This window comes from Pygoscelis adeliae, unplaced genomic scaffold, assembly GCF_000699105.1.
Source record: "Pygoscelis adeliae isolate BGI_AS28 unplaced genomic scaffold, ASM69910v1 Scaffold358, whole genome shotgun sequence".
NCBI classification, from domain to species: Eukaryota; Metazoa; Chordata; class Aves; order Sphenisciformes; family Spheniscidae; genus Pygoscelis; species Pygoscelis adeliae.
The window spans coordinates 1894700-1916568 of record NW_008825429.1 but is presented as its reverse complement, the minus strand read 5'-3'; the positions used below and the strand labels follow the sequence as shown (position 1 = coordinate 1916568).

Sequence of the window (21869 nt, the reverse complement as noted above, 5' to 3'; positions counted from 1 at the left end):
CCCCCCAGCCGCTCCTCGGTCCTTTGCCTCCAGAGGCACGGAGCTTCCTTCTCCCTTATCCCCCTTTCCCTGGGCTTCCTATCTTCTGGGCTGGGCGCTAGCCGCTTCCTCCTAGCCCCCAGCCCGCTCCGCCTCCCAGGCCTCCTTACCCAGGCCTTCCCTTCTCCGAGTCTCTTCCTCCGCCTGGGCCTTCGGGCTCTTCACCTTCCTTCCCCCCCTCCCTTCCCCTTCCCCGCCCGGAGCCATGTCCTCCGCCGCTCGTTTCGATTCGTCGGACCGCTCCAGCTGGTACGTGGGCCCGGTGTCTCGGGCAGAGGCGCAGACGCGGTTGCAAGGGCAGCGGCATGGCATGTTCCTGGTGCGGGACTCGTCCACCTGCCCGGGGGACTACGTGCTCTCGGTGTCCGAGAACTCCCGGGTTTCCCACTACATCATTAACTCCTTGCCCAACCGCCGCTTTAAGATCGGCGACCAGGAGTTTGAGCACCTGCCTGCCCTGCTGGAGTTCTACAAGATCCACTACCTGGACACCACCACCCTCATCGAGCCTGCGCCCAGGTGAGTGCCACCCTCCCTGCGCCCCACCCACTGCCATCTTTGCTCAAGGTGGCGCAAGGCGGGGGTGTCTTAGTCCAACCTAGTAGCTCCAGGATCTTAACGCTGGATGTAGGGCCATGCTATGTATACTAAGGAAACATTTGTTTATGGCCCTCGTTTGAAGCTGTTTCTAACAGTGGTGCTTCTTAGCACTCTGGATCTCAGTGACCATTGCGGATTGCTCTTTCAGTCAAATCATCCATACAATGCACAGGGCCTGTCCTTACAGTGTGTGTAGGTATATGTAAAGGTACCATGTACATCTCTACCACTGGCTATAATTGCCTTGCAAGAGGGTGTGGTCATGCTTTGTGTCAGTCTTTTCTTCTGGTATTCTCCTTCGGTTCCTAGGATGGTTGAGAAGCTGGTTCACAAGTCTTCTCAGTGATTGAAGTACAGCCTCTGAGCTTAAGTTGCTGTCTGCCCCTGCATCCACACTGATTACGATAGAACAGGCCTTTATGTGTTAGACTGCTTCACCCTGTTAAGTCAGCTTTAATACGTTCTAGGACAGCATTTCCCAAACTTTCAGAGTGGCATTTCCACCTCCCAAAAAATGTAAAACATTTATTTCTCACAGTTTGGTTCATCTATATCTGCATACTGCATGCACTACACTGTGAAATGCTATTCTAGGAGGATGGGAAAATGTGACTTGGCTATGAGCTCATTCTTTGTCCTGTTCCCAACATGGGATATACCTGCAACTTGCATCAGTAAACTGCTTTTCAACAACCCTAGAACATATTCTTTATTTTTAATTAATAAAGCCTTTCTCAGTATCTTTATTTCAAAGCTTTTGGGCTTCCTGGATAGAATGAAGTGAAATAAAAGCTAGAAAAGGAGTGACACATTAAAAAAAGAAATTAAAATTGGTTCGCTTCTAAATTCTGCAGCTTAAAATCTTACTATGTTTTACAGAATATCGAGTTCTTAGGGGGGAAGAATAACTCTGAGGTTTATAGTCACAATTTAACCTTGGCATAGGCCAGTTCTTAATGACAATCAGTAACTTGTCAAAGGTTGACAATAGCTTGTCAAATTGAAAAACTCAAGTGGTCAAAAAAGGTCTTTCTGTAAAGCTGTCAGGTGATAGGAGGGATGTGACAGAAAGCACTAGCTTCAAGAACTCTTAAAGTTGCTGAGAAGTCTTCTGGGTAGGGATTGTGCTGTGGCTAGGGAGATGGGTAGGTGAAAAAAAAAAGTCACTTTCACCATTGCAGGTGAGCTGCCCATTGTTATGTGCGTGCTTAAACTTGTGGACAGTTGGGAGGAAAAAAGTCTACACTGAAGCAATCTTTATGCTTGTCTCGGTTCTCCTTAACCTGGATACTGTTGTACCTTTCTGGGTGTAAAAACTTGCTCTTAATAATTTATGGCAATGACTGACTTGGCATTCTCAAAACACTTGAGAACTTAGCTGATTCCACTTGCTCACTTGGTATTTGTTAGGAGTCTTGTGTGAAACGTTTTAGTACCACCTTATTTTCAAGATTTTGATTGCATATTGTTCTCTCGGCATACAGGGACAGATGGGACCTAGCCTACTGTGAACCGACAAGCTTTTTTATAAAGCAACAAATGGGATCGACTAGGTGTTTTTCCTTAGCATGATTTTTGTTCTAAACTCTTAGAAAAATCAATGACATGGTTGATGGTTTGAAATTCTGGTTGAAGGAGACTTTCTGCTGCAAGAGGGAGGATGAGAGGTAGCATTTCCGGATTTTTTTTTTTTAATTTATTTTTAGTTAGTGGACTAGATTTAGAATAGGCGTGGACAGGTATGTGCTTCAGAACTGTTATTGCTAATTCTTATTTCTCTGGCATTTTCAGGGGAAGATTGCACTCAGGTGCTTGTGCTTTTGAAGGTTGTTGATTCTTTTAACTTCATAAAATATAGTATGAAGAGGTGGTTTTCCTGGTAGGATTAAGTAGGTTGTTGTATATAGCCATACAACGCTTTTAGCGCTCAGAGATGACATTTTAAACTTGTAAAACAGTTGAAAACTGACTGTTTCAAGCTTTCTATTTGTTTTGTGTCAATGGTGAGCTCTGACCATCATTGCAGATGTCCCTGAGCTCTTGCTTATGCAGAGTGACTGCTCTCCAAAGGGTTCCCTCTCCCCCTGGGCTTTGGCTGCAGCAGGGTGTCTTAAAGAAGCATATGTCTTTCTGTTTAGGGCTTCTGGCATATCTTGCAAAAATCATAGGGATTTGACTTCCATCTTATTTTGCAAGTAGCAAGAGAGAATTGAAGTAGGCTAATGACATGCATTCTTGCTACTGTAGCTTAGATATAAGTATCTGCTGTGGCCTATATACGTTAAGATTTCTGACAGCTGCTTTGAATAAAATGTATGAATTTTAATGATGAAAATAGATTGCAGTGAAAATAGTCTCATTTGATGAACAATCTTATGTATTATCACACACAGTGAAGTGACTGTATTGGACAGATGATGGGCATAGTAATAAACAATGATGTGAATAAATTAAAGGTAATATGGTTAATAAGGCAAAGGAATATTTCTAGATGGTTAGCTTTTTCATCTCTTACTCCATTCTTACCAGTGGATGCAAATATTTCATATTGTCTTTTATGAAGATGTCACTTTTAGGTTATTAGGTATTTAAATATGCAGTAAAGATAAGTACTTTGAAACTAACAATTTTTCTGTTATATTATAACAACCCTTCAAGAGTTGAAGTTGTAAAAATAAGATTAATTCAATATTACTGTCCAGAAAAGAGGGGAAAAGTGTTGTCTCCTAAAAACACAGCATCTGCCTATCTCTTTTCTTAAAGAAAGGAGTTTTCAGTATAAATGTGACTGGCTGTCCCCAAAATTCTGCATGTAAGTAGTGGGATTCGCTTAAAAAGATGCTGTACTACCAATCAGAAAGACAACATTGGACTTCTAGCTTTGAGTTAGAAAACTGTGTTTATTATGCTCTCCTCTTACTTTTGTTCCCTTTTCCCACTATGGTCCCTCAAGTCTAGCATTTAGTTACTGAATTCTTTAGAAGTGGAAGCTGAAGTTAAAAATGTAGATGTGATGGACTGAAGAGGGTTACTTAGCTTTCCAAGAGCCCCTCCACCCCAACTCACTCAAATAATTTTCATTTGTTTTTATGTATCATGACTCTTATAACTTAAGCTGTAGAATTAATTTTATTCTACCCTAAGATCCTCACAACAATCCAAAACAGGTGGATGAAGATTTTGCATTATTTCTCCCAATTTTCTGCATCTGTGATAGATTTTTATTGGGTTTCTGGGGATGCTAATTTGGGTATTTAGGTAATTACTTGAAAGCATGAGTTACTCATTAAATGCCTCACCATGCTATCAAGCCAATACTTTTGTTACAAAGCTGAATAAGTAATGCTCCTCTAATTGGTGTTCCTACTGTAAAACTGGTACTTAGCTTTGTTACTGGAAATACAAAACAATAGGTATCGCTTATACCAAATCTTTTTTTAAACTTAGGTATCCAAGTCCACCAATGGGATCTGGATCTGCCCCTACTATGTCCACTGCAGAAGAAAATGTGGAGTATGTTCGGACTCTATATGACTTTCCTGGCAATGATGCTGAGGATCTTCCATTTAAAAAGGGCGAGATACTGGTAATTGTAGAGAAGCCAGAAGAACAGTGGTGGAGCGCCAGAAACAAGGATGGTCGGATTGGGATGATTCCTGTTCCTTATGTAGAAAAGCTAGTCAGATCTTCTCATGGAAAGCATGGAAACAGGAATTCCAACAGTTACGGTATTCCAGAACCTGCCCATGCCTATGCTCAGCCTCAAACTGCAAGTCCCCTTCCCTCAGTATCGAGTACACCTGGAGCAGTGATCAATCCTCTGCCATCGACACAGAATGGACCAGTCTATGCCAAAGCTATCCAAAAGAGAGTACCCTGTGCTTATGACAAGACTGCGCTGGCATTAGAGGTAAGTTTTTCCTCTCAGGTCTTAAGATTTTCAATTGTTTTGTAAAATAAGAATCTAAAAAATGTTAGTGGCAAAGTTGGTGTGGATGACTTCATATGGAGTCTGCTTATCTGTGTCAAAAGACTGAGAAGAAGTTAGGTTAAATTCTGAAGAAAGATCTACAGAAATTGCTTCATCTATACCACTTCCTTTGAGAAAAGTGACCGAGTCACTTCAGGACCTGTATTTACCCTTTCTTCTTGCCTGTTTGACAGTGGAAATATGTTACAAGGGTAGTGGAGTGCATACATCCTGCTGTGGAAGTAAGTGCTAGTGAGAGGATAACTTTGCTTCTCCACCAAATCTTGGGGAAGGAAAGAGATGTTTCATTAATCAGTGCAGTGTTCCAGGCTGAGAACTGGCAGTAGCATCCTTCAGAGAAAGGTAAGGATCGCTGATAGACATAGTCTTTCTGATCCTCACCTGTAGTATGAGATGCACTTGAGTGTCTGGTGCGGAGAACTAAAATCTGGGCAGAAATAGATCAGAAGTACTGTAGTCCCTTTTACTTCAGTTTTCAAAAGTGGAAAATTTGAGAAACCTTAAGACCTAAATTGGGGGGGGGGGTGAGGGGGTTAGATGAAAGGCTGTAGTGTAGCCTCTAAACTTGTGTTGAACCTGTAATAAGTTCCTGTGCTTGCCAAAGCATTTTTTATTTTATTTTTATTAGGGATGTCTTTAAGACTTTAGAGCTTTATTCTTTAAATGGTAAAGAATTCACGTTACAATTCTAGTTTAACTGGCATAAATGATGGATTGGAAGATGTTTTTAAAGCTATACCCAGAACACTGAGACTGTTACTTTTACATTTAGATTATACTGAAGGCTAGTTAACCCATAGTTCAAAAATGTCTCACCTGGAAAAGCGCTAGTCTCAAAGATGAAATCTGAGCGTGCTACAATACTTCAAGGAGCAAATGCAAGGAAACAAGCAAAGGAAGCAACAGCATTTTAGCAAGTAAAATAATAGTGGTTTTAAAAATACTTTTGAACTGTTCCTGTTGCTTTTGCTCAATTACTTTGCAAGTTAAAGCTGTTACCTATAACTGATACTTTTGACTGAAATTTGAAAGATTATATTTGTGACTTCCAGTTATTCATAGTAGTTGCCCTAAGTGTTTTTCCTCCTGTATTTGTAAAACCTCTACAGGTGATTACTCTTACGGGGTTAAAAGTTAAATATGTATCACTGGATTTTCCTTGAGTCTTATGAAATCTAGCAGCTTGTTATTTGTGAACAGTGTGTGAAAATTATCATAGAGCAAAGTGTAAATGCACTGCCAACTGCACTGTACAGAAGATTGCTGCCAAAACTACTCATGCTTCTGAAAACAAAGCAAGGCAAGCGATTGATTTTGTTATGTTATCAGTGTGTCATGGAATTACTTCAGGGAACTTGTTTTGCTGCAGGGTAGCAGAACCGCTTGGAAGGATGGCTCTCACAAATAGATTTTTCTGACTTGCTCTTTAGTGACCTAGTTAATCCCGTCATTTTAGCTACTCTAGTATACCAGTAGGATTAATTCTCTGACCAACATGTAGATTTGAATTGTTTTGAACCTTCAAATTGCTGAAGTTCTGTTTGAGAGATTCTTCTCTTCCACTGAATTCTAATCACTTATTGCCTCATGTCTTCGTGTCTTCCACCGCTGGCATATTTTGTTTTCCTATGTAGTCTGTTTTCTTTGCAAGAGCACCTTAGCCACACTGTGGCTTCTCAGGAGGCTTCAGAAGTAGAATTCTGGGAACTAATCTAAATTTTTCATTAAAATCAGTGATTACAGCTTCTCCGTATCTATCCATGCATAGGGAACTTTAGCAACCTCATTATAGCAATATTTTTTTTGTCATATATACTACTTTTAAAGAAAAAAAATCCAACTTCTTTTCATGATCTTCCTTCAGATTGCCTAACACCTGCTGGGCCCTGGTGATGTATTTAATCCCAGCCTTGTCAGGGCTCTACGTGTGACTAAATAATCTGGACCATTTGAAGCTTCTATTTTGTAAGCACTGAAAGTAGCTGAGTGGTAGTGAAAGAATAGGTTATGGAATGTTTTGGGGAAGAAAGTTAATAGTGTTCTTTCAGAAGAATAGTATTTGACAGTACTCCACCTTAGTATAGGTGTACTCTAAATCACAGTTTAGCTTTTACAGGTAGAACACCTTGGTAGCATAATTATACAGTGCCTGATTGTGTAATCTCCATTTAAACTGATAAAACAATATGAGAGCAAAATATCTGTCTTCTGGCTTTAGCTTTGTGTGGTCAGCACACAGACAGTACTTAAAAGGAAGAGAATACCATCTGGAATAAGTAAAGCTATTGCGTGGTAATCTGCTTGACTTCCTTTTAAGTGGAGGGATGTCATTCTCCTGGGTTCAGCCTGAAAATGGGACAAGCTCTCTCCTTGCAAGTCCAGTTTTTCTATTTCACACTATTGTTTACATAAGCTGTCAGAAGTTTTCTTTAAGAAAAGATAAAGATTCATAGCCTATTACAGAGAAGTTTGTTTTGTAGGGAAGGTATAATTAATTTTTTAAAAATTTCTCACATGAAAAATGTAACTTGTAAAATAAGTAAATATTCTACTGAAAATCTGAAACAAGATCTGTTTGGTTGCGTAATGATGGAGTGTTTAACTTTTAAATAGTATTTAAAGTGTGACGGTTTCAGGGCAACTACAACGTTGTTCCTGTAAGGATACTAGTTAATATGGCATTTGTTACAATTTGGACCTTGCTGAGCTAAAACTATTTAGCATTCATATTGGTATTACTGAAGTGACTAACATCTAAATGTTGACTTGGTCCTACTGCATTATATGCTTTACTTTTATTCTCTAAAATAAAAAAATAAATAGTAATCTGTTTATAAGCTAAAATAAGAGTTTTAAGTATAGCTACTATCTCAAAGCGTACAGCTGGTATACATATAACTTTGGGCATCTCCCTGCACCAGTGAACAACTAGTAAAGCCTATGATTAATTAAATGTATTTCTAAGATTTACATATACTGTTGTCAGTTGAGTTAGTTACCTTGGCAGTTCAGATTTAATGTTTTTAATGAAATGATTGAAGTCTGCAGTTTCTCACTGCCAACTACCTTACTTTACTACTACTGTGTGTAGTATTTTCATGGATACTGCATTAAAAAAAAACCCCAAACAACCAAACCACAAAAAGAAAAAAAAACAACCCACCACCGAAAAAACAACCACCCAGATCTGTTTCTTTACTTCTGTGCTTTTAGCCAAGAAGCAATTTCCTTCCTTTCTGGTGCTCTAGAGGAAGGAATATGAAGGACAGGGATACAGTGTCCTGTATTTATTGGGACTAGAACTCTACATTACAGGGTTATGTACTACTACATTATATATACAGTACATATTACATTATGTACTCTACATTACAGGGTTATTCAATCCTGCTTTTCTTTGGGAAAACTAGGAGGGCGATCCTGTGTTCAAAGGTTATACAGGATAGCACTTTCAGGAGGTGATGAATTTTGTAAGAACAGAGATTCTTTGGCACTGTTAATATGATAGAGCAGTGAAGTCTACCTTAAAGTTTCTCAGCATTTAATAACCTGTAGTTCTATAGCCAGCCTGTTAATAATATGCCAGTGAAGCCTTGTTTTAAACTGGCATGCTCTAACCAGCATGTGAAGTATATGCAGTGCCCAGTAGACTAAGACCTGGTATGTTTTACCTTAAAGGAGCTTATCTCTTGGTAGTTGGGTACTTCTTGTTTAGATCCAAAGTAGTTGATTGATCACTAACTTCTACACAAAGTTTATTATGTCCAGCATAGTCAGTAGATAAACTAATGGTGGATAATTCCCTTAAAAATTAAGTGAACTGTTTGAAGGTTGATTCAGGATGTGAACAACAAATTCAAAATTCACTTATAAAATGGAATGAAATGACATAAGGAACCAGAAAATGGGAGACCAGCAGCAGCCACTAGACTTCTGTCTGCCATGTGTTTAAAAAATGGTTCTTAAATATATTGCAAACACTGTAATAAGTGACATAGACCATTTTGAAGGTAGTAATAGTCCTAGAGTTCATGTCCAGACTTAACATGACAGTGTTATGGAATCTGAAGATTTTTTTTTAAACAAGAGCTTCACTATATTTTTATAGCAAAGTTTTTATAGTCATGATGGCTTCTTCTAGACCTGTGCCAGCATTACAGTATTGAGTTCATAATATATCAAACATATTAATATGTATGTTTGCTAATACAGAGTTAACCTGTCACTGAAATGTTTTCGTGAAATAAATACCCATTCACCATAATTATATAACTGACATAATATTTCACTTGAGCTTGTTACAATTAGGTTACAGTTAGCTTTTTTCCTCTTCAAAGGAAAGTTGAGACAAGTAGGCCAAAATGTGCTAGTAGTAGAACTTTCTTAATTAGGAAATTAGGCTGCTACTTTCACTAGACAACAAGCATTGTGCTTTTCTTAAGCCAAGGAAACTTAGTATTGCGTTGTTAAACATTAAAATGCATCTAACCCACAAGGTCTAGATTTTAAGCAAAATATTGAGCCTATACTTGTGTAGTGTGAGGTGTTGATTGGGGGGCTTTAGTTCTGGTAACTATTGAATTGAAAGTGATATTGAAAGGATTCCTGTGCCTGTGCTGACATGCACCAACTTTTCAGTATGCTACCTTTGAAAATACAACTGACAGTTACTTCAGAGATTTTGTGTGCAGTCTTAATCTTTGTAACTTCCTTTTCCAGTCCAGGTTATTGGTGGTTCCCATCATGATAGATGATAGTGCTGAGTGCTTCACACTCACCCTCAGAACTGTTTGCAGAGTTTGTTTTCAGATGAAACTGAAAGTGACATGGATAACCTAGACAAGATCCTGTGCTGCAATGAGATTCAGTATAGCTCAAGAATGATGGTTTGTGGGAGTTTGAGTTCTCCAAATTCTGTGCAATCATGACAGCTGGTTTAATCAGCTGGAGACCGGCTACCATCATTTAATGAAGAGCAGCACTTTATCTGTGGTGCTGCAACCCCAACTCTGGCAATTGTCCTAGCTGTACTTGAAACGCAAACTTCTATTGTTTTACTCTGTTGCTAGATGAGGCTAGATTAATTGCATCTAGGACTTCAACATTTCTATGTTGCCCTTTGATCTGCTTTCATGTCTCAAGAATGGTTGAAGGTCTTTCCTCTGAACTATTTGATTCTTTGGTTTGGGCATCAATTATTCTTCTTCTGGCACACAACGTCAGAAGTGAAGGATAATTAAGCTGTGCTTTCAGCCTGTTGGTTTCTTGAATCTTCCAATAAGTAAAGTACCAGCTACTTCAGTGTCACTTTGTCCTGTTTGCAGTCTGACTGAACTCTGCCTCTTTTGTGTAGATCAGCTTTATAGCTTTTGGGGACAATGGGATATCAAGTAATTTCTTAGTGTTGAGCCTTGTTTATTCTTCTCCAGAACAAGCAGCTGGTCTGAACAGTTGTTTCATTTTTGGTACTAAGACTAGTGTTGCCAAAGAAGGTGAGTTGTGACACTAATTAGGATAATGACTGAGATTCAACACCCCATAAATTCCAGAGAGCAATATGTTTACATAGCTATTGACCCAGTGGGCTAAAATGATGATTTAGAGTTTTAATGCATTTTTATCTCCTTAAACTTGTATTACAGAACTCTATCAGCCATAGAACTATTAACATACAATTGTTGGAATATCTGTAAAACACGTTGAATTGGTTGACTGTGTGACTAAAATGGCATGCAGGAAACCTCTTGCAGTGTATGAATCAGCTTCAAATGGAAGACAGGTATGGAAGAGTCTAGAGTGAATGAAGTAACCTTTCTGACTGGCATGTTCCACAGCTTGTGTTTCCCCAGGGCTTTGAATTCATGCTATAACAGGGACATAATGAAAGGATGCTATCTAAAATACGTTTTGATTTTTATCATTTGGGTGGAACCAAATGGCTGCATTTCAGAAGTATTACTCATTTCAGCAGTTGATACTTCCATCCAGCGATGCTGGCGTGCTTTACAAGTGAACTAACTTATCTGAGAGATGTTGGGACTAAGGAAGCATTATTCTAATTTACAGATAAGGGCCATGAGCTGTCCAGAGTCATACAGGAAGTTTGTGGCAGAGATGAGAATAGAACCAGGTCTCCTGACTCTGTCCTGTGCCTAATCATAAGACAATCCTTCTGACTGGCTTAAAATGTTCTCTGAAAAAAATAGCGTGTTAAATAATTTTAGTGGGAGATCACACCTCAGCTGACCATATTATAGATGCTTTAAAAAGCATTTACCAAGTATTGCTTTTAGTTAGTACTTTGGGGAAGAATTACATAGAGGGACTACTCGACCAGATTCTTCTAGACATTGTCAAAATGGAGGCCTTCAACATAAGATCCATGAATTACTCTGTCATGACATCAAGGTTCCTTCTCCAGAAATCTTATTTCAACATCCTGTTTCATTTAATCTTCTCAGGGGAACTGCATTTTTTTTAATAATATAGCACAAGAGGATTTTCAGAAGCTTTCATTAAAAAAAAACTCTCAAAAAATAATATAAAGTTATTGCAAATCAGTTTAGTATTCCAGTGGTTCTTGGCATATGGGAGTATTTTTGAGTAGCTTTTATCAGCTAGCACTCTTTAATGGCAGATACTGATTTGTAGCACCTTTGCCCACCCAGCAGTCTAAAGAACATTTTACATGTTAATCTACATGGCAGTTTGCTGCAATGCAATAGGCTTATATTGTAAATATTTTTTTCACTTAGCTGAAGAAGACTTTCAAACCTATTCATGTTGTAGAAATCATTCAAAGTCAAATTGAAGGATATCTTTTTCTAGAGCTTCAAAATGAATAATGGATTGATTTCTACAGCACGTGAGCAGAATTAAATTGTCAGACTCTCAGAAAATGCAGGTCCATGTTTTTGATCCAGTGTGCTACAGATTTTTTTTTTTCTTCCATGAATAAGATTAAAGTGTTTGAGAGTGGATTGGTTTTATGGTGTGGTGCAAACGCAGTTTCTTATTAGGTTTTAACTGTTGCGATGTTGGCTGTGTCTTGAATTTGGGTCTAAAACTTGGAACTTGGATCTGTCTTCAAGGGTTATTTAAATCCAGCAATGTAACACTGAGTATTTATAGACAGCCTTTTCCTAAAGAGACATTTGTTAGGTTCCTGTTTAGGTCATCTTGTTACTATTTAAAGCTTTCTCTAGCCTTTACTCAGTGAAAAGTCTGACAAATTGTGCTTTTTAGCAAATGCACAATTAAAGCATGCTGCAGTAGTCTGCAAAGAGATGAAAACCAGTCAAATTAATGCTATATGTATGTGCTAACTGTCATGGGCAGTGTATAACTACTTAATAGTACATGCTGGCTTCGTGTTTGAGTTTACGAACAGCGTAAGTAAAGATGTCCATTTAAGAAGGTAATGTGGTCTCAGTTATATCCCAAGAACTTACGGGAATTCAGAGGGTTTTCTCCTCTCTTAAAAGCACAAGATTACAATTGTTCCAAGTGTGACAGTCTCAAATTTGGGGAGGCAGATGGGCCACGAACAATCCACATAGTGGAGAAAAAGTAGGGGGGTGTGTGGAGCAACACATTTTGCTTAAATGTCTAATTTCATTCTAATATGCAACATAAAGCTTAAATCTGTAAAATGAGTTTCAAAGGTTGAGAAATTTTAAGAGCTGTAACACTGAGTGACTGCCAAGGAGTTTATTACAGGATCTTAAACTTCACTTAAGGACTCTTGCTTCTGAGTGATCTTCAAAAAATATCTATTGGAGTAATGGTACCTGGTTTAAACAGGCTTCAGATCATCTAGTGACATGCACACTGTTTTGTAAACTCAGGGTTTTATTCTTTAACAGAAAATGTACAGGTCTTACCTGAAAAGTTTTAATCTAAGGCCCTTGGCCAAGGTCCTTAAACTGTCTGCATCAGTTCTAAATTTTAATGTTATCTAAATAATGTAGACAAATTGTTACTCATACTGTATCAGGACTAAAATCTAGTTTTTCCTTAAATAAGAAGATCAAAGCTAGTTACCTTTGGAAGTAGCTTGGTAACTGAGACTCAACTACGGAGAGCTTGGACCTAGTTTGGGGAAGAAACTTATGAACTGTTGGCCATTGGTCATAGGCTGGTTCTACTTTTTGTGAAATCAGTTATTAGCTGCTAATGTTGCTCTTCTAATATTTACTATAGTTACCACATAGAGTAAATTAAGTAAACAGGAAGGGAGGTGTAAAGTTAGAGAGCTGCTGCAACAGACCACATGTTCAGCTATTCTGAAGCATTTAAGAGAGAAATCACTATTTAGCTAGTCTTAAATGCTACTTGTCAAATTGGATATTTTGCTTTGTAAATTATCCTAATCCAAATTAAATACAGGCATTGAACAATGATAAGAGTATAACTTACCATCATTTGGGCTGATGTTTCTTACTTGATCATAGTTTAGTTCTTCTCATCTTTCACTGCCAAACAGGAAGAGACACAGTTATGGTAGGAAAGGCCTGACATGTCATTGTTCCTGTTTCAAATTCTTTGGCAGGAAGTAGAGGTGAAAACAACAAATAAAGCTAGAATCTGTACATCTAATACTTTAAAAAAAAAAAGTTTGAGATTGCTTTTGCCTGCTTTGGAAGTGTGCCATTATTTTAGAAACCACAGAAGCTTATTAGACTGTGATAATCAGAACTAGAACTTCAAGTAATGGTTTCTTTGCCATAGGAGTCTCTCTTTGAAAAACTGAATTTCCTTTCAAATAAGCCAGCTGATGCTAAAACCGGTATGAGTCCTGTGCTCTTTTGAATGGATGTTGCATCTCATTACTGATGGTAGCTTTAGTGATGTTAATTTATATCTAAGCTAAACATATTGTTGCATGAAGTTGTAAGCTCTCCTACAGGAAAAGGTAAGTTCAGCAATTTGTCTGAATATGTGAATATACATTTAGTTAAGAGTCTGAAAAAGACTGCAGACAACATTATCATGTTCAGCAGCAAAATGTTGGTATTTTAGTTAAGTAAAAGTAACTTTTCTTTTCAATTGAACCTTATGCCAAGAAGAGGGTGGGTTTTTTTCCCTATGATGGGCTTTTATTTGTTGTTCCTCTTCATTTGATTTGTATCAGAGGTGAGATTCCCATGTGTGATAACTTTTTTTTTTTAATTATGCAGGTTGGAGACATTGTGAAGGTTACAAGGATGAATATAAACGGTCAGTGGGAAGGAGAAGTCAACGGTCGAAAAGGGCTCTTCCCATTCACGCATGTCAAAATATTTGACCCTCAAAACCCAGATGAGAACGAATGATTCCCTCTGCCCAATTTACACTGCTGCTTCATTTTCCTGGCTATCATTAGCATTGTTTGAGGTGGGATGATGACTTAATGGCACATTGCTAGCATTGCCCATTTTCCAGCTTGATGCAGTTTGACGGTTCTTTTAATATACATTTGGAATACATACAACTGAAGTCACTGCCTGACCTTCATACCATAGTTGCATCATCCAGAATTTAGTTTCACTTTTAAAACTATTGGGCCTTAAGCTGGAGAAGACTGAACTGGTGTATAGCAGAGAAATATGGGAAGAAAACCTTTCCTGTTGACACTTCCTTGGATTTTTTCTGACTTGCTCAGTAGGAAGAGCCCTAATCTTAGATCAACCATGCAACTTGTGCATTACTGTTCAACAAAAAGCAACAACAAAAATGCAATTTTAGGACTGAAGAAGACTTAGTTTTAAGAGAACCTGTCCTAAGGTAGTACATTTAAAATTATGGTCTCTTTAAAGGACAGTAATTGAAGCTTATGTACTCTAAGCAGTTGTATTAGAAGCTGCTCTCTTCTGTTAACTCTTAAGCTTGTTGTTGACCTTCCTGAAACAGTGTGTGTTAAATGCAAATAACCATTGATTGAGCTGCATTAAAGCTGAGGCATTTATTTATAAGGAAACTTAGGAGGGGTTGATACTTGTAACCTGTTTTTGACATACTTAATGCATTTCTGTTGATTTTTGCAAGCACTAACTGTAGAAAGTGAGCTTTAAAGGGAAACACTTTGGCCTGGTCTATGTACAGCTCTTCTGCAGTGGTGAAAGTGTAGTTTTACGAGTATAGAAGTGCTTGTCACCAGGCTGTTACTTGGTAGACAGATTGATCAGATTGCCACGGCGTGGAGAGGTAGGAGAGGAGTGGGACAGAAGAACTTGGTAAATATTGATAAAGCCCTCTTATTTAAACATACACCTTTTATACCCATTTCTCTCCAGGCTCCCTTATCTCTCCGAAGTTTCCTAGCTATGCCAGCCCTAGCTTGTGGAAAGCTCCTTTTCAAACACAGTACCTTTTTTCTAGGGTGTCTCCATGTTGCGGTGCTTCTTTTCCAGAGCTGCTTTCATTTTCTTTTCTTCCTCCCTCTTTTTTCCTTGCTTGCTTCCCAAGTCCTCTGCATGCTGCCATTGTTTTTTACCCTTCCAAATGAGTTGGCTCTGGTTTATATATGCCCTGGATCGCTCCCCCTCCCAGCATCCTCTAGAAAATGGTTAATTGGAGTCAGCTGCCTGGGTTCCCCCATGTGATAAATGAACGCTCAGGCTGGAGGAGGCTACAAAGGTGTCTGTTATCAGTATAGCTTCTTTCCCTTTTTCTGTACATAAGCTATACTGCTGTAATTGTACTTACAGTAGCGAACTATATGGCTGCAGCTAAATAAGTATAATTCATGCCACGCAGGTTAAGTCCTTAGCCTGTGTACAGGATATGAAAGCTTAGGTACAGTGGTATCCTGCGCTGCCTTCTTTACATGTGTTTTGTAGGTGAACTGGAATGCTCTTTTAAAAATAATTGAACACTGAATTAACAGAATACATGTCTGCAAAGACTACAACAACAAAACCTCCCTTTTCAGACAGCCTGATTAAAGCAAAGTCTGTTGCAGAAACTGACAGGAAAACAGCAGCCCCCATTTTTTTCAACTTTTGAAGGCTGTCAATTGTAGCAAAGTGAGAAACTTCAGACACCCGCAGAATCTCCCCAGTTCTTATAAATGTCAAATTATATAGAAGTTGTTGTTTTAAGTTCCAGCACGTTTTCTTGTTGATTTGTGTCGCTTGATCCTAAAAAAAGCACGTTCTTAGCTCATGTGAAAGTGCCGCGAGATCCTTTATTGGAAGGCACTAAAGAAATGCAAAAATGGCGTTTGCAACAAGACATTCAAAATGCCGGGATTTTTTTTTTTTAAAGAAGTCTCTCCGTTCATCTGTTAGCTATTTTCTGTAGTATTGATCAAGTGGCTGACAGTCTAGAAGTTCTTGTAGAGCATTTTACTACCAAATTAACTGTGAAGTAGAGTAGCATTGACTGAAGTGTTTGGTGCTGTAAGAGTAATTCTTGACAATAGGCATTGACATTTTGTCTTGCAAAGAAAAGCTATGCAGCTCTCTTAACTAAAGAAGGTCATGCTTTTTCTGTGCCCCAACTATACCCTTAAGTTTACTAGACAGATTGTACTACTGAAAGTCATCTTTTGAACACAGAAACTGCACTAAATTCAGTCTGCTGCAGAGAAATCTTATTTCAGACCTGACCTAGTTACAGGCAGCTCTTCAGAAGACTGATTGTAGAACTCTTCCTTTGTATGGTAAATAAATACTGTGAGATTTGAGATCTGGAACACAGCTTTTGACCTGGATTTTTTTTTTCCACTGAAATAAACGTTTTGACTCATCCCCTCATTGAATAAGGTGTACACTTGGAACACAAGCATTGTTTTAGGTTTAATTATGTTCTGATACTGCAGAAAAGCAAAATATTTTACCTTCAAAACTATGCAAAATGTGTGTAGTGGCATCTGATGCAAAGACAAGAATTCTTAAATTTCTCTGAACCTGGTTTTGGGCCACGGATGAACAGTGTTTCTCTGAGTAGCGGCAGTGTGGTTCAGGTATGTTAAATGTGGTTTAAATGTAGCATACTGACCAGCCTAAGCTGATTGTAACCTTGCTTCAAAACGTGTCTTTGCTATTTTACTATGAGACAAGTATTTTCATATAAAGACTGCATTTGATCAGTTTGTGTTTCTCTTTGAAGGATTCTGGATTCTCAATCGCTTGTTGCTTGCTTACATGTGCTGTCTGTTGCTTTATGAAGCCTCTTAAATTTGAGTGATAACCTATCAGTGTAAATGTTCCTTGGGCGTGTAAGGTATACTTAAAATGACGCATGTGAGCCTACAAGCGATGGCTTCAATCTATGCACCATTAAAGTTGTTCTTGCTTTTGAACTAGGAGCTGGTTTAATTACCCGGTGCCACAATAGTTAACCATCATGAAAGGCTTACTGTTTGACTTCCTCCTGTTGTGTACATGTGTATATAGACATTGAAGCCTCTGACCAGTCTGAAAGTTTAAATGAAAACTCTTTTAATCAGTGTCCATCACTGGATAAGCGCTAATTTAATTCATGATTGTTTACAAATTGGGAAAGAATAAACAAAAGGGAATATCCTGTTTGGGTTGGGGCTCTGAAGAGCCTGAGCATTATTTTTGTAAAGGGAAAAACAGCATTCTTTGTGCCATTTCATGTGCCTGTAAAGTAATTTTTTATATTCTATTAACATCCTGGGAACGAGTGGGCTGCCTTTGTTTTCTAGTCAAGTTTTCAGGCATTTTCCTCAATACCTGCATTTGGAAGTGAGACCTGCCTAAAAGACTGCCTTTTGGGACCAGTGGAAGCATTCTTGTATAGTTGCTGTTTTCTGTTTACTCGTGTTAAATGAAAGTGTGTTTTGGGACAAGGATACAGTTATTGCAGTGGGAAAGGTGGCCTTGTATTTGAGACAGTCTTCACTGTGTAAACTTTAAAACACAATATGTAATTTAAAGACCATGATCTTCAGGCAATAATATTAAGTCTAAGCTTTTAAAGTTTATTTTGGGGATCATAGCTTGTTTTATTTTTTGTGCTATAAGATTAACAGTATTAAATGAATTATATTCTTAGAATATATGGAGTGTCTTTTCTTAAGATTAGTGCCTTTTTAATTTCTTACTCCACTTATTTCATAGAACTGGTCCCAACATCAAGCCACTGTTTTTTTTTTTCCCAGTGCCCTGTTTGTACAGTCTAAATAAAACTTGCCTCAACTTACAGTATTATTTGTTGTCTTTAGTCTTAAAACCTTGACAGTATTAGCAGAGCGTTTAAGTCCTTACTCTGTCATTATGAGGCTCTGTTTTGTGGGTGAATGAGAGTGCCAACCCAAATTTCCCAGAATCAAAGGAAGAATTAAGCAGGAGAAAATGCTGTCGCTAAGCTGAATGATCCTCTCCTGTTCCATCCTCCTGCCTCTTCTCAGACTATACTGCTGCGCTCTAGAGGTTCACCTGAAAAAGATGCATCTCTGGTTATACAGATTATCACTGGCTCTTCCACCTTCACACCCGACACTTCAGTGCTCTTCCCGTCACTGTATTTAACTCTGCTCTTTTGCCGAGGCTTTTAAAGGTCTCTGTAGAAACCGTGACCTTCTTTTACTGTGATACCCTTGACTGTGCTTGTAAGAATGACTGGTTTATGCATACGGTTTGAATTTAGCTTGTTATTGTTTGAGTAAATAAGGCGTAACTTGTTCAGGCACTGGAGAGCTGGGTGGCTGGCATTCTAGCCACTGTTGAAAGGTGCCAGCGTAATACGACATAAATCCCTGCTCTTGCAAGTCAAAAAACCAGGAGGTCGTCTTTTGCCTTTTTACAGTCAATCCAGATCAAGAATAGCACTAACCAGAACTTACTTAAGGGTTTTTTAAATATTTGGGATCATTCAGTTAAATCATTAACAATGTGTTGAAAGTTGAGATGATCTTATATAGGAGAAAAACTTTAGGGGAATGTCAGACTCGACTGCTGCAAAGGAGAAGTCTAAGAAGCTTGCGCCGGCTCCCTGGACTCCTTGTAGGGGTGTTCACAGCCTAGTGTTCGCCTTCTCTGGAGTACGGATTTCCATGCGATGTTAATAAACATTCATAGCCAACTCTGCATCGTGTCTTATCGTCAGATATTCACACTTGGCAAGTTACATTTCAGAGAAGAACACTAGTATTTCAGACACGCAAGCAAGAACAGGTAAGGTGCATGCAGTAGGCCTGATAACCCTGCGTCAAACTATGCTGTAAGCCTTCAGCTTTCAAGCAAAAGCTGGAAGTGCCGGCCTGTGACTGCAGCTGCTTCTCCTGACGTCTGCAGTAGCTCTTGCTTTACCATTTACATAGCAAAACCAAGCGGTCTGCTTCCTACAAACTAAATTACACCCATGGGTGCCGCCGCAGCAGCAGCACTGTTCCCGTCTGTGGTGAGGCGCGTACAATGCAAGCGACCGTAGGTGCTGCACATCCTTCCTAATGCAAGGGCGGGCCACGAACAGCGACTGCGTGAGACAGCAGCCTGGCCTTGGTTTTGTACCGGTAACATCCAGGCTTCTCTGGGACTACACTGCAGCAACTGCCGGCGCTTTTACTAGGCAGTGGGAGATGGAAGTGCCTTGATAGCCGGGGGCTTGGGGGAGTTTGAAATACCTGTGTTCTGTACAGGAAAAACTTTATTTGTGCCTCAAAACGCATCGGGTGTCACCAAGTATAAATCTGTACCACTTTGTATTGGTGTGAGGCCACAACAGTCCACGTTCCCTTATTTCATTATGTATTTAGAAATAACCCCCTTCTACCACTTGAGCTAGGAGCGGGTTGCCGGGTCGCTTCACTGTGGCACATTTCAATTATCAGAAGGGACAAATCCTGTGGGCTGCAGAGGACTGTGATTTGTCGCTGCATTTTAAAATGCAGGCTGCCTCCTGCCTGCCCTTGCAGGAATCCCCAGCGGTGCACACCCTCCACCACCTGTAACTGAGCCCGGCTTCCTACCCCCGACGCTGACCTCCCATGTAATTTTGCATCTGGGGACCACTGCTCTTAACTAACTTCCAACTTCTCCATGGGCTGGCACGGCTCTCCCCTCGCTGCAGTCAGGACTTGGGTTTTGCACCAGGAGTACCCAGCACAGCAGCTACCTAAAGCTCCAGCAACAGCCAAGTTCACTCAGCAAAAAGTCAAAGGTAACGAGAAACAAGCAGTAACTCAAGCTGGGTTTATTTCTGGCTTACCTGCATACAGGCTTTCACTAATTTAAATTTGAACTAGTTTAGTTAGGTCAGTCCAACAACAGGCAGCGTAAGCCTTAATTTTTAGGTGCTAGCTGGGATGAGCTGGGCTTACCCGTTTGTCACCCTCATTTAATTGAAAGGTTTTATTTCTAAACCAGTGCAATAGTAAACATCCCTTTAGATTCAACCAGATGTATGTCTGCTTGAGCTTACACCAGTAGGAAATGTGCCTAAATACACTCAAATAAAATGCTGCCACAGCAAATGAACCCATTTCCTTGTCATTTTTTTACATGATTTACAACAGTGTGCATTGTGTGCGTAGGAAAGCTCTTCAGGTTTGCATTCACCGGGAGTGATGGCTCACCTTGGAGCAGCTGTAGCGGTTTCTGTCCCTTACACTGTCCCCTCTGCCTTTTTTCAGAGCGCAGATCAGCTGCTCTCGTAGCAGCTGTTGAACCACAAGTCACAGCTTGGTGTGGTAAGGTAAAGCCCTTCCAATTTCAGGTTACCTTAATACCCCGAGCTGCAAATGCAGTCACTGTGCAAACAGCTGAGCCCTCCTGCAGCAGGACTGCAAGGCCAAGAGGGACAGGCAGGCAGCAGGGAAAGAAACCACCACAGCTGTCCCAAAGCGAGCCTCCCGCTCCGAAATTTGAGCCCTAGGAGCTTGCCTACAGCCAAAGTTGCACCCGTTATTGTAACTCGTTAACACAGACTGTTGTGTGCCCGCCTTGAGTCAGGTTATCAACGCACTGCTCCGGCTGGATCACCCTCCATGGGAGCAGCCTGGGAACCCAGCACCCACCCCTGTGACTCAGAGCCATCTCTGCTTTGCGGGGGCTCCCACTCCGCACCAGCACAACCTTTGGGAGCTAAAAGCTGAGCTACTGCCCCTGTTCAGTGGTGCTCGCCGGGGGAAACCAGCCACCCCTCGTGTGCTAGACACAGCTTCACCTGCGGAAGACGCCATCCTCGCTGCTTCTGAGGCAGGCAGGGGGAGCGAGGGACGATGGGGAATTAACGCAGTGCTCTCCTCAGATAACCTTCCCAGCACCTGCTCGCTTCATTCCAGGCATTTTGTAACTAGAACCCTCCCTGCACGAGTTATTAGTCCAACCCGCCGCTGGCGCACCAGACAATTGGGATCAGAGCTAAATCTGGGGTATCCGCAGGGAACCGGCTCCTGCTTTGTACGTCCTGGCTGGTCCAACAAGGGCAGCTGAAAGTCAGCGCTGAAAAATCCTCCACTCGTAATCCTGCATTTGGTCTAGAAATTAAGCAGTAACGCGCAAGAGAAAGCGTGGGTCCCAGGGGCTGTTAACGCCCCTCCACTCTGTGTTTCCCAGTCTGCGCTATCTAATGAATCCTCTCCAGACCCTGGGGCAGTGCGAGCTCTCGCTCTCGCTCGCATGTCAGAGGGTGGCGGGGGCAGAAAGGCAGTGCTGGACGTGCTGCTTTGCCCTCCCCCGGCTGCCCCTGTGGACTGCCCCAGCACCCCAGATTCGGCTGACTCAGGGGGAGCGGTGAGTCAGAGGAGAGGATGCTATTTTGAAAAGACAGAAGGGACTGACATAAGTGAACAACAGGAGCTGGTTTGAAACTCTTGGCACTCGACTCCTGTTCAGCCCACCACCGCTCGGCAGCCAAGCCAGGCAACGAGACCCCGGGGGTGCTCCTGACAGAAGAAGTGACAAACCCAGCCAGGTCTTCGAGCGCACTGTCACTATCCTTAACTTGTCATTAAAAACATAAAAATCAAACTTGCCCATTTTTCATTACTATGAAGTACCCCAGGTAATTTACAGACTTACGGGCCCCGTGTGTTTCTAGACTCTAATCCCAGGGGTTTTTAATGTATTTTATGTTACTTTACTAATTTGAGCTGGATTATGAAGTAGTTCAGGGGACTCTCAGTGGGACTTCTATGTGCTGAATCCATTTCTGTAATCTTGGACTGCCTTCTTTTTGCCCTCGTCTTGTGACCAGTGATATCGTTACTCCACTGACCTTGAAGAGAAACAGCTTTTCTCTTTCCAGGTATCGCAGCTGCTGATCTGGCTCTGAGTCTGCAGCGATG

General features: G+C 40.4%; 1 protein-coding gene across 1 annotated transcript; it reads left to right on the top strand.

The window, feature by feature from the left end:
* Positions 1–9: 9 nt before the first annotated feature.
* On the top strand, positions 10–16700 carry CRKL (v-crk avian sarcoma virus CT10 oncogene homolog-like). Its single transcript, XM_009330768.1, has 3 exons — positions 10–558; positions 4087–4549; positions 13810–16700. The coding sequence occupies exons 1-3, from the start codon at positions 245–247 to the stop codon at positions 13942–13944; spliced, it is 912 nt and encodes a 303-aa protein (XP_009329043.1). The 5' UTR covers positions 10–244; the 3' UTR covers positions 13945–16700.
* Positions 16701–21869: the final 5169 nt, after the last annotated feature.

What these genes read in the sequence shown, in the direction of transcription:
- CRKL (XM_009330768.1), top strand. Translation starts at nt 245, where the DNA reads ATGTCCTCCGCCGCTCGTTTCGATTCGTCGGACCGCTCCAGCTGGTAC. An exon ending in CTCATCGAGCCTGCGCCCAG is followed by an intron (nt 559 to 4,086) that starts GTGAGTGCCACC and finishes TTTTAAACTTAG; the next exon opens with GTATCCAAGTCCACCAATGG. An exon ending in AGACTGCGCTGGCATTAGAG is followed by an intron (nt 4,550 to 13,809) that starts GTAAGTTTTTCC and finishes TTAATTATGCAG; the next exon opens with GTTGGAGACATTGTGAAGGT.